Below are 17,708 nucleotides of genomic sequence, written 5' to 3'. Positions count from 1 at the left end.
ACTTCAACCCCGTATACAAAAATGAAAAAAAATTAAGTCGTGCTATTTCAGACTTCTATGAAGGTTTTGAAGTTGAATTAATTTATGATATAAAAAGATAGAAGAAACGAACATGATGGAACTAATGAAAATAGAGGACGAAGTGATACAGAAAAAAAATTAAAGAAAGGCAGATAAGGAAGTGATACAAATGGAGAACGAAGTGATATAGAAAAAATTAAAGAATCGAAGTGATGAAGATGGAGAAAAAGTGATGTGAAAAGATGGAAGAAACAAAGATGATGGAAATGATGAAAACAGAGGACGAAATAATATATGAAAATATTAAAGAAACGAAGATGATGCATGTGATGAAGATAGAGGAAGAAGTGATGTACAGAGCGTTCGCCTACGGGTGGGGCCAGGAAAGCGGCCTGCCTGCGGTGTCGCTTGCGGGAATATTCTATCCGTAAGCTTCCGCTTTCTATACCATACTCTGTAGAGTTTTAATTTTAAAAGTTTAGCAGCAGTAAAGACTGAGGTTTTTGAAACACTAACTTCCTGTGAAACACGTCTTAGGAATTTATTAGGAGAGCGTGTAAATGCTGATTTCATCAATTTTTTCTCCCGTCAATACTCTTCGTTTTCGCTTAGGAATTGTAGCATTTATCGACCCTGTTGTCCTTAATTTGTTAACAAGACGTCTAACAGTTTCTCTACCCTGAATTGGAGCACCCGGATATTTCACTTCAAATTGCCTACGCACCTCTCTACATGACTCTGTTTTCACAAATGCATCATACATAAAAACTCTTTGTTCAAGCGTGAATTTTGCGTTTTGCATTGTTGACAAATTTTATGCTCGACCATGCCGAAATGTAGTAATTATACACCTGGTAGCAGTCCTTTAATGCATGTCATTAAAGTACACCTACTCATTAAAGTTCAGGTGTTTTCAGCCAATGACAACTCAGCTTACAGGTGTTCAGCCAATAACGAGTCAGCTTTGTACCGTTATAAAACCGCAAGTACCGATTATTCTCGGATATGCAATCGAAAGAGAATTAGCGAAAAGTCACGGAGGCTGGAAATCCAGTACTGTCGCAGAAGGTTATGTTCTGTTACTATAATAATTAGCGTTAATTGTAAATAATATTCAAATAAATTCAATTTGTCATCTCGTTTTTCAATGTCGAATTCAATAATCAAAGTTATACCAAGTTTAACGGGATTACACAAGGTCAATGACATTATTGTTCCTAGGAAAAAATCAATACTTTCGCGTCTGCGCACATCTCACAATTCACGACCTAGAACAAGGTCACTTCCGATCTTGTCAGATACAAATAAAATGTATACATCTGAATACTGTAATTTCAAGTTAGAAATATGGTCGAGCATAAAAAGTCGTATGAAACTCGCCTATAATGGTAATTAAGAAGCTCGTATGAAAATTATGAAACTCGCTTGCGCTCGTTTCATAAACATCCATACTCGCTTCTTAATTATTATCATTATAAGTTCGTTGCATAATGTACTATTACACACATGCTGAATATTTATGCAACTGTGTCAAGAAACTGCACTGTGAACTTGTCGACCTTGATATCCTTGATTGTCGAGCGTGTCTCAACAACTGCGCGCACAAAGCGGCGTATCAGTACATGCCGCTTTCCGGCCCCAACCGTAGGCGAACGCTCTGTATATACAAATGGAAGAAATGACAGGAACGTCAAAGAAGAAGAGGGATAATTATAATGATGAACACTAAAATTATGAAAGTGATGGATATGAAGGAAGAAGTGATAAAGAAACAGAAGAAAGTGACGGAGAAGGAAAAAATTTGACTGACTCTAGAACTGGCAACCTTGTAATATAGTTTCTTAACGTCGCTAGTACAATTTATTCCAAAGCAACCACTAGGGCGCCCAAGTCTGCTAAAATATGAGTTGGCTACGTTTAATGGGCATCTCGACTTACCCTGTGGATGGTCTCTTCAAAGCTGTTACCCGTGCCTCCGTTCATTTGCATAAATCGAAGACGGTCGTAGTCCCTGGGGTCGACGATAGATGGAAGCATGCTCTCCGCCACGCTATCTGGAGTTCCCACCTGCAACATAAAATTACCCCCATACGAAAACCTTAATAACGCACAATTTCAGGTCTCTCGTCTATCGAAAGTACTTTCTATGTTACACTATTAAAAACGTTCTGCAATTTATGTGCGTCTTAGAATCGCCAAGTAACAGCCTGTAATGGAGTGGATGTCATAAATTCTGCACTAATAAGAACTAAACACTTTTATATTAGAAACATGTTTAACATTGCAATATTATTGTTCAGAAAGAAAAGGATCAGATGGATGAAGAACGGAATGGAGGCCTAGATCAGCCTGGTTTGAGAAATCAGAGAATGTAAATGTCATTAAACTTCACATTACATACATATTGAAATAAAACTGTTATTACTGAGAAAATAGAATTATACAGTGTTTCAGGTACAAACGTATACATCAAAACAAATGGTTTTATATTTTAGGTACCGGGACATCTATAGTGCGGACATCAAGGTAACTATGTATCCCGCAGTTTTAAAGCAAAACCTAAATTAAGGAAATCATAACAAACCTGAACAAAATCGATTTCAGCAACCAAAACCAAACCTGAGGATATGAAAATCGATTTGAGCAAACCAAAACCAAACCTGAGGATTTGAAAATCGATTTGAGCAAACGAAAACTTATCTGAGTAAACAAAACCCGACTTAAGCAAACTAAAACCAAACAGAGGATATCAAAATCGATTTGAGCAAACCAAAACCAAACCTTAAAATATCAAAATCGATTTGAGCAAACCAAAACCAAAGTTGAGGAAATCAAAATCGATTTGAGCAAACCAAAACTGATTTGAGCAAACGAAAATCTATCTGAGTAAACCAAAACCGACCTAAGCAAACCAAAACCAACCAGAGGATATCAAAATCGATTTCAGCAAACCAAAATCAAACCTGAGGATATCAAAATCGATTTGAACAAACCAAAACCAATCTGAGGATATCAAAATCGATTTGAGCAAACCGAAATCAAACCTGAGGATATCAAAATCGATTTGAACAAACCAAAACCAAACCTGAGAATATCAAAATCGATTTGAGCAAACCAAAACTGATTTGAGCAAACGAAAACTTATCTGAGTAAACAAAAACCGACCTAAGCAAACCAAAACCAAACAGGATATCAAAATCGATTTGAGCAAACCAAAACCAAACCTTAAAATATCAAAATCGATTTGAGCAAACCAAAACCAAAGTTGAGGAAATCAAAATCGATTTGAGCAAACCAAAACTGATTTGAGCAAACGAAAATCTATCTGAGTAAACCAAAACCGACCTAAGCAAACCAAAACCAACCAGAGGATATCAAAATCGATTTCAGCAAACCAAAACCAATCTGAGGATATCAAAATAGATTTGAGGAAACCAAAATCAAACCCGAGGATATCAAAATCGATTTGAACAAACCAAAACCAAACCTGAGAATATCAAAATCGATTTGAGCAAACCAAAACTGATTTGAGCAAACGAAAACTTATCTGAGTAAACAAAAACCGACCTAAGCAAACCAAAACCAAACAGAGGATATCAAAATCGATTTCAGCAAACCAAAACCAATCTGAAGATATCAAAATCGATCTGAGTAAACCAAAACCGATCTAGGAAAACGAAAATCAATCAGAACAAATCAAATGCTTCCAGTCCGCTTCTCTTTACTTTATCGTAATGTCCATGTTTCTGCCCCATATAACACTACACTTTAAACAAAGCACTTCATAAGTCTCTTAGTTCTTTTTCTAGAGGCCCGCAGAAGATGCAACCTTTTCTATTAAAAGCTTCCTTATGACATTTAGATTCACTGTCGATATCTGTCATATTGGATGCTTGAATTTAAAATACTGTAGTAACTAAAATTATCACTTAAATCCTATAAAATCGATAAATAAAAAATAAAGATCGAACACCTTACAGCCCTGACCTGGCTCCCAGCGATATATGTGAATGTGAAAGACCCGAAAGTAGAATGTACCATGGTCATAGGTGGTGAACTTATCGACGAAGGTATTAAAAAATTCGTACATCTGTGCGATGTACGTTTGAATTGTCATCGTGAGTTTTTGGAGACAGAAATAATTTATTGTAAGTATGGCTGAAATATAAGAGACCATGCTTTTCTTTTAGTTTTTCTTTAACGCTTTATACTTTGCGAGTGACTCTCATAATTTATTCTTTCAATTTGATCTTATATAAAAATCTCTTTTGTATGACAGAAATTAACTAAAGAATTTTAAGTAACAGAATCCTTCAATCACAAAATGAGAGCGAAAGAAGAGAATTGCAATGTATAATTTACTTCCCTAATTCGTTCTTTTTATAAACGACGGCAGTGTTGATACTGAGGGACATTTTAGGCGGAGGCCACTACTAAATGGAAAGTAAACAGACTTCTTTAATTCAATTATAAAATGGAAGCATAATATCAATGTCTCAGTTTTTTCCTTCCCTCGGGACAAGACGCGTTCAAACAGCGACCACGCGCTCCTCTTTGCTTGTATTAAGATTCAGTACTCCATGACATCACAATCTTGGCCTCCTGCCATGGTAACCTTCGATGTTCATATGTTAACTTCAATAAAATATCGAGATCTGAGAATCATTTCAACGACTCGTGCACTGAAGCAGGTTTTATACAGATACTGCTGACTCCAGAAAGGCATTCAATATATTATTTTCATTGTTCTTGAAATATGGCCATTATCTCTTTCCCGAGACTCTTGAAGGTTGTCGAAAAGACGAAAATGTAATAATTTCAATTCATATCAGAGCAACAGGTAGATTGATTACTGTTGGCTGCACAGTTGCTGAGCAAAGAGGAAAAGACAAAAGACGCAGGCGTGACGGCGAACTTGTTGTTCCGAGACTGATGTCGATTAATGTTACCAGTCAGTGATAGAGCGATCTATGAATGACGATCTATACCACAATGGTGACAGCAAGCTGCCTTCCCATCACATTGTTAGTATTATACAGTAGAACTGTAGGAAAAGGAAAAGAAGGAAGGCTATGAGGAGGAAACAAGAAAGAGAAGAAGTGGAATGAAGAAAAGAGAGAACAAGTGAGAGTAGAAAGAGTAGAGAAATAAAGAATTGAACCGTGAGACAAAGAGGAGGAAAGAAATGGAGAAAAGGTGCGATGAAAAGAGTAAAAAATGTATATAAGAATAAAATAAAGACAAAGGAACAGAGAAGAAAAGAGTACAAGCAAAAGGAAGAAGAGAGAAAATGGTATAATTGCACAAATGGGAGAACACAGAGAAGAAAAAAAGAGTAAAAGATATGCAAGAATAGAAGGAGGAAAAAATTAAAAATTGAGAGAAGAGATAAAGATATGAGATGAAGGGAATAGATAAGAAAGAGAAGAGAAGAAAAATATAAGAGTAGAAAGGGAGAATATAATAAAGAGAAAAGGACAGGAAAAGAGAAGAGGAGAAGAAAGAGTACTAAAAGATAAAGTGAAAGACTATAAGAAAACGGAAGAGGAAGGATAGAAGAAACAGAAAAGGACAAGGAAAGAGAAGAGAAGAAAAGTGTAGTGGAAGATAAAGTGGAAGACTATAAGGAAACGGAAGAATAGAAGAAACAGAAAAGGACAAGGAAAGAGAAGAGAAGAAAAGTGTAGCGGAAGATAACGTGAAAGTGTATAAGGAACGGAGGAATAGAAGAAACAGAAAAGGACAAGGAAAGAGAAGAGAAGAAAAGTGTAGCGGAAGATAAAGTGAAAGTGTATAAGGAACGGAGGAATAGAAGAAACAGAAAGGGACAAGGAAAGAGAAGAAAAGTGTAGCGGAAGATAAAGTGAAAGTGTATAAGAAAATGGAAGAGAAAGAATAGAACAGAAAAGGACAAGGAAAGAGAAGAGAAGAAAAGTGTAGCGGAAGATAAAGTGAAAGTGTATAAGGAACGGAGGAATAGAAGAAACAGAAAAGGACAAGGAAAGAGAAGAGAAGAAAAGTGTAGTGGAAGATAAAGTGGAACACTATAAGGAAACGGAAGAATAGAAGAAACAGAAAAGGACAAGGAAAGAGCAGAAAAGTGTAGCGGAAGGTAAAGTGAAAGAGTATAAGAAAACGGAGGAGAAAGAATAGAAGAAACAGAAAAGGACAAGGAAAGAGAAGAGAAGAAAAGTGTAGCGGAAGATAAAGTGGAAGAGTATAAGGAAACGGAAGAGAAAGAATAGAACAGAAAAGGACAAGGAAAGAGAAGATAAGAAAAGTGTAGCGGAAGATAAAGTGGAAGAGTATAAGGAAACGGAAGAGAAAGAATAGAACAGAAAAGGACAAGGAAAGAGAAGAGAAGAAAAGTGTAGTGGAAGATAAAGTGGAAGAGTGTAAGGAAACGGAAGAGAAAGAATAGAAGAAACAGAAAAGGACAGGAAAGAGAAGAAAAGTGTTGTGAAAGATAAAGTGGAAGAGTAAAAGGAGGAACAGAAGGCACAGAAGAGAATAGAGAAGAAAAAAGTAGAAGGAAAACGAATAATCGAAGAAAAAGAATACAAGAGTAAAATGAAAGGAACAGAAGAAAGACAAGGATGGAGAACGGAAGGAATGGAAGAAGAAGGAATAAGAAGAGGACGAATAGAAGAAAGTGAAAGAACATAACATGAGAAAAAACAGGAAAAGTGATAGAGTGAAGGGAGGAAAATAGAAGAAAAAGTAGGAAGGGATAATAAAAAAACAAAATTAGAAGGAAAACAAAGATCAAAATGAGAAAGAATAAACAGAAGTGGGGAAAAAAGAGGAGAATCAGAAAATCATGGGAATGACTAGAAATGCCAGAGAAAAAGTGATTTGAATGATGTGAAGAGGAGGTAAAATGAAAGAAAGAGAAAGAGGATTGTAAAGAGAACGATATAATGTTAAGGGAATGTATGATAAAGAGTGCGAAGGGAGGTAAAGGAGGACGTCGAAGAAGAGGGCTAAAAGAAAGTAGAGAGATAGTGAATAAGAAAGTGGAGCAAAAGGAACAGAAGCAGAAGAAATGAAATGAAAAAAGAGAAGACGAAGAGAGGGACTACAAAAGGAGAAAATGGAAGACTAATAGGAAAAATAGAACTGAAGGAAAGTGAGAATGAAAAGGGAGAAAGTGATAAGAAATATGGAGTAGGGAAAATCACACTACAGGAAAGTGGAGAGCGAGGTGAAAGAGAATCATTTAGAGGTGGAGCATGCAATAACTGTCTGCATGTGAAGCATTAGACGAAGGAACAGAGATTTAAAACGATAAGCTTTCTTCATCACGTGCAGGCTCTGTATCCATTACGCACTTGGAGCAAGTTTGCCAGTTTGCTTGTTTAATAGCTCCGCGGGATGTTGTGCAGCTATCAATTAAAAGTTATTGTAAAGCTGGTATTGATATTTAGTACACACCTCGCGCCGTGTAAACTGCTGCTAGGCAACCGACACTTCGCTAAGGAGCTTACGTACAGGAAGGGTACTGCCTGTCGCATTCGATATCCTCTCAACTGTGCGGCTATAGTCTATTTTAAAGCGGTTCAAAAGAAAGGTCCGCAACACAGGTGAAAATTCTAGCGTCTACCATTTTCTACCTAGGTTTGTATTTTACACGTATCATCCTCCTGGAATAAGCATATAAGCTACAAAATTTCATTAATATCACTTACTTACGTATTTTCGAGTTACGATTTTTTTAGAAAATATAACACATTTTCAAAATCAATCACTCAATCAATAAACAAACAAATAAACTACATGGATAGACAGACAGATAGATAGATAGATAGATAGATAGATAGATAGATAGATAGATAGATAGATAGATAGATAGATATAGATAGATAGCTACAGACAGACAGCTATATATATATATATATATATATAGAGAGAGAGAGAGAGAGAGAGAGAGAGAGATAGGGTAGATAGGGTGGATAGGATCGATAGATGGATAAATAGATAGACAGACAGATAGATAGATAGATAGATAGATAGATAGATAGATAGATAGATAGATAGATAGATAGATAGATAGATAGATAGATAGACAGATAGGTACAGAAATAAATAGATTAACTAACTAAATAAATAAGGAAGTAAATAAGTAAATAAATAAATATAGTAGTAAACAAATAAATAAATAAGTAAATAAATAAGCCAATAAAGTAATAAATAAATAAACCAACAAATAAATAAATAAGTAAATAATTAAATTAATAAATAACTAAATAAATAAATAATAAATAAAAAATAAAAAATAAATAAGTAGATAAATAAATAAACAAGTAAATAAATAAATGAAGCAATAAAGTAATAAATAAGTAAACAAAATAAATAAATAAATATGGAAGTAAACAAGTAAATAAATAATTAAATCAATCAATCAATCAATCAATCAATCAATCAATGTCAGTCTCTCCCTCGAGCCATCTATTCATCCAACACAAATTTTAAATATATCTTTCACATATTTGTGTATAACTCTGATATGTTTAGAAGAACATTGAGTTTCCATAATTTAAAAATGTCCTAAAAAGGAAAGAAAAAATATTTATTTGCTCAATACATAATTTTCAGATTTGTGTTCCTATTGCACGGATGTTTTATTTTAAAAATTTACAACATATGAAAAATTACTGTAATTTTATTAATTTCTACCACCAAAATATTCTACTGAACATATTCCATCCGAAAACGCCACAAAATGCTAAATTTAAATATTAAAAGTGCCATGGAACGCTAAATTAGATTTTAAAGTGAAACATTTTTAATTTTGAGATGCTAGAATCTACCATCTCTACTGATGATTAAAAATAACATGAGACATGAAGCTGATCATTGCGGCCAGAATTTTTTTATGTAATTACGTACTGCAGTCCTTTACTTGTAGACTAGGCCTACTGAAAATGACAAATGTCGGCGATTTGTGGTTATAGTTCAGTTTCATTTTACATATTTTTACATATTCATAGTAATATTATGTATTTTACATATTGTGTAAAGAATGTAATATTTTTGTACATATCTAGGTAATTATTGAGCTTTCAATTTTTAGTACATGCCTAGGTTGCTAAAGTTGTCATGGATTGTAGTTGTATTGTACCTCGAATCGTGTTGAACGTAAACTTTCATTGCTATGAGTTTCTGAATTGATTGAAGTTGCAATACAGATGTCTCATTATGTTCTTTCATTAATAACTAAGAAACTAAGGATTTTCGGACATATGCTTATATTAACTTTTTTCTTCTTTTGGTTTGAGGAACATGCCTCCAAGGTTTGTCGAAGTATTTATGAAACATCCTGTATATATCTCCAAACCCAATCATCGGAATGTTAGGTAATTTTGTATTTTTATTATTATGTACAATTGTAATTATTTTTTACCATCGAATAAAAAAAATCTAAATATCTCTATATATAATTTGAACTGGTAATGGAAATTACGGGAAAACGGCTGAACGGATTTTAATGAGTGACCCCTCATTTTCATGCCGGGCATTCAAAGTTTTTCGGAAAAGTAGTAGTTTTCAGTGAAATGTCAATTTTCCTACATAATATTCCTATTTTCCAAAATCCATCTGTTGTCAGTTTTGAGAACTAATTTTATTGAACCACGGCCGACTTGATTGAATTTCAGAACGAAACACACACTACAATAAACAATAGGCTATTAATCGAAGACCATGACCTGCAGGATTGCTGACATATTTAGAGCTCAATTCAATTTGTTATTAAAAACTGATTCTGCAGTGTATAATTTTCTGAGTACACCTGTGTATTGGATATTCAAATCTACGAAACTTGAGGTGGTTTGATGACATTATTACCATTAGAAATTAAATATTATTATAGTTAATATCATGATGCGTCTATTCTTCATTAATTGTACATAATATTGATGCTATATTGATAACATGAAAGTGAAACGTTTTGAGGTTATGTAAGTAAATGTAGAGAATATCTTAATTTAGATCTTCATTTCTATAATTTACTGAGTGGCTGCTATATATAACTACAAAACTTAAGTAAGATAATAATATTGTTATTAAAAATCAAATATTTTTATACTTATTAAACCAGTGGGGTTGGGTCTTTTTCATATACTTAATGGCGGTGTAGCTCAGGATAGGGACCAATGGCGGGCTTATGTGAGGGCGGAAATGAACCTCTGGGTTCCTTAAAAGCCAGTAAGTAAGTAAGCAAGTAAGTAAGTTAAGTAATGGCGGTGTAGTGTAGATATTGATATGTGTCATTGCCTTCAGTATTGGCTCGAGAGAGTGCAAAAATTACAGTTCCTAAGGAAAGATAAAAAGGTATTACTTACTGATAAAATAAGAGGCCTAGAAAATTTTGTAGTCTCAAGATCATTTCAGCAAGATCTCTAGTAGGATAAAATGATTTTAAGCTCTACATTTCAAGTTCTACATGCAGCAGCTATACGAAAATGCTATTGTTCGAAAGATTAGCATTTTTTTTTTAACTTTTGCCTACAATCCACAATGACCTGAAATAGCTACTGCTATTATCCTGACATTGATACTTGCGTTTTCGCGTTGAAACTCAAAAACTGAAGTTGGATAGGTTGAAGAAAAAGTGTTTGACCTAAAAAATCCATTCAGAGGGAGTATGTTTCATTATTATAGAAGCAAATAACTTTCAGAATGTCTGGTATTCTTCATTGAAAATAAATCTGAAAAATGTTTATTTGAACGTCTAACGAACTTTGTTTGCAGCAGCATTTGCTGCACAAGCCACTAGTTCAGCTATAAAAGAAATTAGCCATATTTCTTGACTCGTTTTCAAGATCCAAAGAAAAATGTGGCATGGAGTATAAAATGGATCCCGCCCAGCTTGCCGAGGGAAATAAACAATTGAAGACTGATATTTTTTAGAACCGTAAAATTTACCTCTAGTTTTCGCTTTTGTTTTACGTTCTTCTCTTTCCTTGACGACTGAGAAGACTGTACTCCTGTAGCTTATGAAGATTGAATATTGGGTCCCAGGCTGTGAGAGATGTTAATGCTCTTTGCACCAAGAGCTATTAGTCTTTTTACGCTCATTGCTTGGCTGTACGGTTACCCGAAAAGAAACTTCCATCTCATTTCTAGAACAAGGTTATATTTTGAGAAACCACAGGAGGAAAAAAAAAAAGAAGCTTGCGGTTACCAGAGGTAGTGGCACTGCAGTAAAAAAAACAGAGTAGAAACGCAATTAAAACTTTAGCTTTTACTGGATGGTGAGCCCCAGGTCTCACAGGGACCGGGAGAGGGTGACTGCGCGAGGCCCTGCCGCTTGCATTAGTATGCCGAGACCATCTAAAAATATTACACGCAGCAACACTAGTGACGTCATCTCCTCTGACACTTAAAACTATTACCCTGCTAATGAGGAATCCCCGTGGTTCATTTTCGGCTGGTATAGAAAGAAACGCCATTATCGTGCCGGAGTTTGAACAAATGACCAGTAGAACCCGGATTTTTACGTAACATCGAAGTACGAAATCTATACTTACTTACTTACTGGCTTTTGAGGAACCCGGAGGTTCATTGCCGCCCTCACATAAGTTCGCCATTGGTCCCTATCCTGAGCAAGATTAATCCATTCTCTATCATCATATCTGAAACTAAATTGAGGTTGATTATGTAAGCAACTTGTCAAGTTTGTTTTTAAGCAGGTATGCGGTAGTCTTCATAGAAGTTACGCAAACGTTTTTGCTGACATGAAAATATTGCAAGAAAGAAAGATTAACCTACATATGGAATGTACCGATTCAGCTATTTCAGGTTCATGACTTACAGTATGTTGACATCTGATCACCTAATTGGAATAATAAATTATTATGTAAAATAAGACATAAATATTACAATTGGATTTTGAAAAGGAGCAGATAAATAAGGTTTAAAGTCTTAAGGGTTATCACGATTGGTTTAAACATGCACTAAAACAAGACGTAAGTGCAAGTTTGAACCAATAAATTATTGAGATTTGCGATAGATTAATTAGTTTAGAAAATTTTATATTTATTATGTAGAACTACATTTGTATATAGATCTTTTGTTAAATTATTAAGTTTTCTAATTTTGTGAACTCCATCCATCCATCTATCTATCTATCTATCTATCTATCTATCTATCTATCTATCTATCTATCTATCTATCTATCTATCTATCTATCTATCTATCTATCTATCTATCTATCTATCTATCTATCTATCTATCTATCTATCTATCTATCTATCTATCTATCTATCTATCTATCTATCTATCTATCTATCTATCTATCTATCTATCTATCTATCTATCTATCTATCTATCTATCTATCTATCTATCTATCTATCTATCTATCTATCTATCTATCTATCTATCTATCTATCTATCTATCTATCTATCTATCTATCTATCTATCTATCTATCTATCTATCTATCTATCTATCTATCTATCTATCTATCTATCTATCTATCTATCTATCTATCTATCTATCTATCTATCTATCTATCTATCTATCTATCTATCTATCTATCTATCTATCTATCTATCTATCTATCTATCTATCTATCTATCTATCTATCTATCTATCTATCTATCTATCTATCTATCTATCTATCTATCTATCTATCTATCTATCTATCTATCTATCTATCTATCTATCTATCTATCTATCTATCTATCTATCTATCTATCTATCTATCTATCTATCTATCTATCTATCTATCTATCTATCTATCTATCTATCTATCTATCTATCTATCTATCTATCTATCTATCTATCTATCTATCTATCTATCTATCTATCTATCTATCTATCTATCTATCTATCTATCTATCTATCTATCTATCTATCTATCTATCTATCTATCTATCTATCTATCTATCTATCTATCTATCTATCTATCTATCTATCTATCTATCTATCTATCTATCTATCTATCTATCTATCTATCTATCTATCTATCTATCTATCTATCTATCTATCTATCTATCTATCTATCTATCTATCTATCTATCTATCTATCTATCTATCTATCTATCTATCTATCTATCTATCTATCTATCTATCTATCTATCTATCTATCTATCTATCTATCTATCTATCTATCTATCTATCTATCTATCATGATATCCCACCTCCCTCAAATCCATTTTAATATTATCTTCCCATCTACGTCTCAGCCTCCCCAAAGGTCTTTTCCCCTCTGGCCTCCCAACTAACATTCTATATGCATTTCTGGATTCGCCCATACGTGCAACATCTATTGTTAGGTTTCGTAACAAGCTGTTTTTTTACGGTGATGGGTTGTTAGCTCTTCGCCCAACCCCCAAGCTGGAGGACCACGCCTTATCGACTGACCACGACTGCTTATTCAATGTATTTGCAGCTACCCTCCATATATGGAAATCTATACTAATAATAAATCTGTGGCCGAAATTTTTCTGGTAATTTTCGATTTTTTTTTTTAAATAATTGGTCCTAACATATATAATTAACTGCCCTGAAACCGAAAATCGCTTTTTTGAAAATTTTGTTTGTATGTGTGTCTGTCTGTATGTTTGTTATCTCTTCACGCTATAATGGCTAAACCGATTTATATGAAAATTGAAATATAAATTAAGTTCGTTGTCACTTAGAATTTAGGCTATACGGCATTCAAAATATTTTATTTAAAAGGGGGGTTATAAGGAGGTTTGAATTAAATAACTCGAAATATGTCCCTTATTATTAATTTTCATGAAACATATTACATAACAAAAGTTTCTTTAAAAATAATTTCCGGTAAGTTTTATTCTATGAAAAAGTTTGATAGGACCGATATTTAATGAGATAAATGAGTTTCAAAATTACAATAAGAACGCCTTCTAAGACGGTGTAATGAAATAAAAAACAAATGACTTCGTCTATAAGGGGCCTTGGACAACAACAATCGAAAGCTATGAAACATAGCCTACAGATAATGTTTCTGTGTTTGTATGAAGTAATATCGGAAGCTAAATTAACCGATTTGTATAATTGATTATTAATTCACCATTGGAAAGTGTAGTTTCTCTCGATGGACATAATGCTATAATGTTATTACAGTAACTTCTGAGTGAATCGAGGAAAGGTAAGATTAAAATAGCTTCTTATGCACAGAAAACTTGATAGGCTATTCTGTACATTCGTTTCCTGTATTTCCTAAAATAATTTTTATGATCAAATGAGTGGTCTCTGGATCAAAATGATCGCATTTTAATTCTTTTAATACAATTTAAATTAAGTAACATAATAAACGATTTATCCTTATATCAAACACGAATGTTCCCTGGATCAAATGTCCTATTTTAGTTATGTAATTACTTTATATTTATTTCTAACGGGTGCAGCGGAACGCACGGGTACGGCTAGTATATACATAAAAATGTAGTAAATATCGGGGAAATATCTAATTAAATATGTAATATTAATAAAATATGTAATTTAAAATCATTATTTATTAATGCATTAAATTCACAAAAATGTCGTCACAATTTAACCGGTCAGTTGAAGTGGAAGAATGCAGCTTGGAGTCCTCACCTGTGGAGTAACGGTCGGCGCGTCTGGCCGCGAAACCAGGTGGCCCGGGTTCGAATTCCGGTCGGGGCAAGTTACCTGGTTGAGGTTTTTTCCGGGGTTTTCCCTCAACCCAATACGAGCAAATGCTGGGTAGCTTTTGTTGGTGGACCCCGGACTCATTTCATCGGCATTATCACCTTCATTTCATGCAGACGCTAAATAACCTAGATGTTGATACAGCGTCGTAAAATAACCCAATAAAATAAAAAAATAAAATACAGCCTGAAAAGTTGATTTGTCATTTCCACCCCATTGTATAGCTTGCAAATATAACTTGTCCCTGCCACAATCTATGCTTTTTCTTGTGCCTTAAGATTTCCCTAGAAAAATATTTTTCTGCCGCACACATAATGGTATTTTGACTTACCTGACACCCGACCCAAACCCCTCACTGATGACCTACTTTCAATTTGTAACAAAGTGAAATGACCGGCGCACCTGACCATCCCAGATTCTGAGAAAACATTAGTGCAAATTATTGTTATTATGATGTACCGAAGTACATATGAAATTTCCGTCAGGAATTCTGCGTTATCATATGATGAAGGATGGGTGGAACGGAGAAAACGTCTCTCCGGCACCGGGACTCGAACACAGGTTTTCAGCCCTACATGCTGACGCTTTATCCACTAAGCCACACCGGATTTCAGTCTCGATGCCGGATTGAATCCTCTCAATTTCCCTCTAGTGGCCAACCCTCATGCACTGTGTCACAGATGTATGACAGTGGTACAATGTCCAAAGCTCTATGTACAGAGGTGCACTCATTACGAGTGACTAAGTGGCCGGGATCCGACGGAATGAGCGCTGTCTTAAATCACTTAGGGCCGTATTCATAGACATCACGCTAGCCCATGCTACGAGCGTTCTAAACTAGACCCGGTTATAGCCAGATTACTTTTACGGGATTCAGAGACGCCGATTAATCAGTGGCTACGTTAGTCGGCGTATTACCTTTGGAAAATGTTATACGATGCTAAAAATGCTACTGCGCATGTGCAGACTGGCACTTGTCATGCTCAGACGCAAGTGATTCTGGATCGTTTCTGTTTATTTGTGAGGTTATTGGCAATATTAAACTACAATAAACTATTTGTTTTTTCTTCTTTGGTAATAAAAGCAAAAAATATGCATGGAAGCGTGAGGATAATTCGACTACACAAGAAAAAATGTCCAAAATATAAGTACAAATGTTATAATATTATACGTAATATTTTTAGGTTAGGCCTAGACGTAAATATTATGAAATATTGGTTTATTGTTATCTGGGAAAACTGCCCCGTGTAGTTAATTTCCAGATGAAATGTATTTTTAAATCGTGTTCAGTTCTTAATTACACATGTATAGTTTTCATGTGATTGTGTAATACATAAAATATGTGTTGTGTAAATGGTGACTATTTAGTGAGTTCTTCAGCTGATCAGAAGTGGTGAGTGATAATACCAGTAAAGTTATAGAATGTAACAAAAGCAAGTGTAAAAACAATTGCTTATTAAAGCAAAGTTTTTAATGATGAGTCTATTATAAAATTTAGAGAAATCGATAAGGAAAATGCATAGGCCTAATTATACCAGAACAATTATAAAACTAGAAATATCAGTACACTAAAAAATGCTTAATAAGAGGAAAATATTGAGGAAAACTTTCCGATATTAAATTTTCACCACTACAAAATGTATGGTCCTAATTAAATCAGAAAAATTATAGAATTTAGAAATATCAGTACGCTAATAATATGTACTTAATAAGAGAAAAATATTGAGGAGAACTTTCTGATATTACATTTTCATCACGACATAATTTATAGTCCTAAATTATATCAGATCAATTACAAAACAGTAAGCTAAAAAAAGATTAATAAACGGAAAATATTGAGGAGAACCTTCTGATATTTTCATCACGATATAATGTATAGGCCTAATTATATCAGAACAATTACAAAACTCAGACAAAACAGTACGATAAAAAAATGCGTAATGAGAGGGAAATATTGAGAAAAACCTTCCGATATTAAATTTTTATTACTACATCTAGCGTAATAACGGATTGCAGTTAGAAATTGCGTCTCAATTGAAATTGGTAACTGTGATAATCGTTTTCATATAGGTTAGGAAGCAGCAACACTATCAATCTCGCATTTTCCATAGTGAATCAGGTAAGTTTCTAAAATTAACATAGTGAGACGTTCTAAATACATCAATTTTGTAAGGTATATTTTCCTCCTTCGTCTCATTTCACGAATTCGACGAAGAAAAGCCACGTTATAAACTTCATAGCGAGCCATGTTGCAGAGTTAGCCCACCTTTAAACTACCCTACTGGCGGAGGTTAAAATTTAGCCGGCCAAACCCTGCTTAGCACGCGTACTATCGCTAACACTGGTTTATGAATACGAAAAACGTTAGTTCGCTGATCATCCACCGGAAGTAGCAATTTAGCCCGCTCTAAGAATGTCTATGAATAGGGCCCTAAGTGATTATTTACATATATCATATTATTCTTCATAAATATAAAAAGCATATTCAGTCAATTGTCATATTCTCACCGCCCTCTAATAAACGTATTGAAACAATATTGGCATATTATATTAAAACGCACAGCTGAAGTTATTTGTTGCAGAACAAATAAATATTTTTCCCCCCTTTTATTGGAATTAATTAAGAGGATTCCACATTAAGAAAAAAGCATTGGGCATAAGAGGCTATTTCATCAAATGACCAGTTGCTTGTCTACCACATAGCTTCTACAACGTACCAGGTAAGACCTATATTTTTCTTAACGTGGAATCCTGTTTAACCGTGAAATACTTCTGAGTGCAGCCCACTATGATGTGGTATCGCTTACTTATCCATCAATCTAGTTTTATTAAGTTTACATTGTTTGAAGTAAAATAGCATAATTTTAAAGCAGTCTAAATGTACATTCGTAACTGCAACTGGTAAGTATTACTTCGTCACGTCGGTATTACCCGATTTTACAGTTTATACATTGTTTGAAGTAAAATTGCGTAATTTTAAAGCAGTCTAAATGTACATTCGTAACTGTAACTGATAAGTATTACCTCGTTACGTCGCGTCGGTA

General features: G+C 34.1%; 1 protein-coding gene across 1 annotated transcript in view; it reads right to left on the bottom strand.

Annotated features, from left to right (window-relative positions):
* Positions 1–17,708, bottom strand: part of LOC138698983 (uncharacterized) — a 546,464-nt gene that overhangs the window by 116,271 nt on the left and 412,485 nt on the right. The window contains exon 6 of the mRNA XM_069825170.1: positions 1,960–2,088. Coding sequence (XP_069681271.1) covers positions 1,960–2,088 — 129 coding nt within the window. The remainder of the gene's footprint in view (positions 1–1,959; positions 2,089–17,708) is intronic.

The sequence above is a fragment of the Periplaneta americana genome, chromosome 4 (assembly GCF_040183065.1).
Source record: "Periplaneta americana isolate PAMFEO1 chromosome 4, P.americana_PAMFEO1_priV1, whole genome shotgun sequence".
NCBI classification, from domain to species: domain Eukaryota; kingdom Metazoa; phylum Arthropoda; class Insecta; order Blattodea; family Blattidae; genus Periplaneta; species Periplaneta americana.
This window is presented reverse-complemented; position numbering and strand designations above follow the sequence as displayed.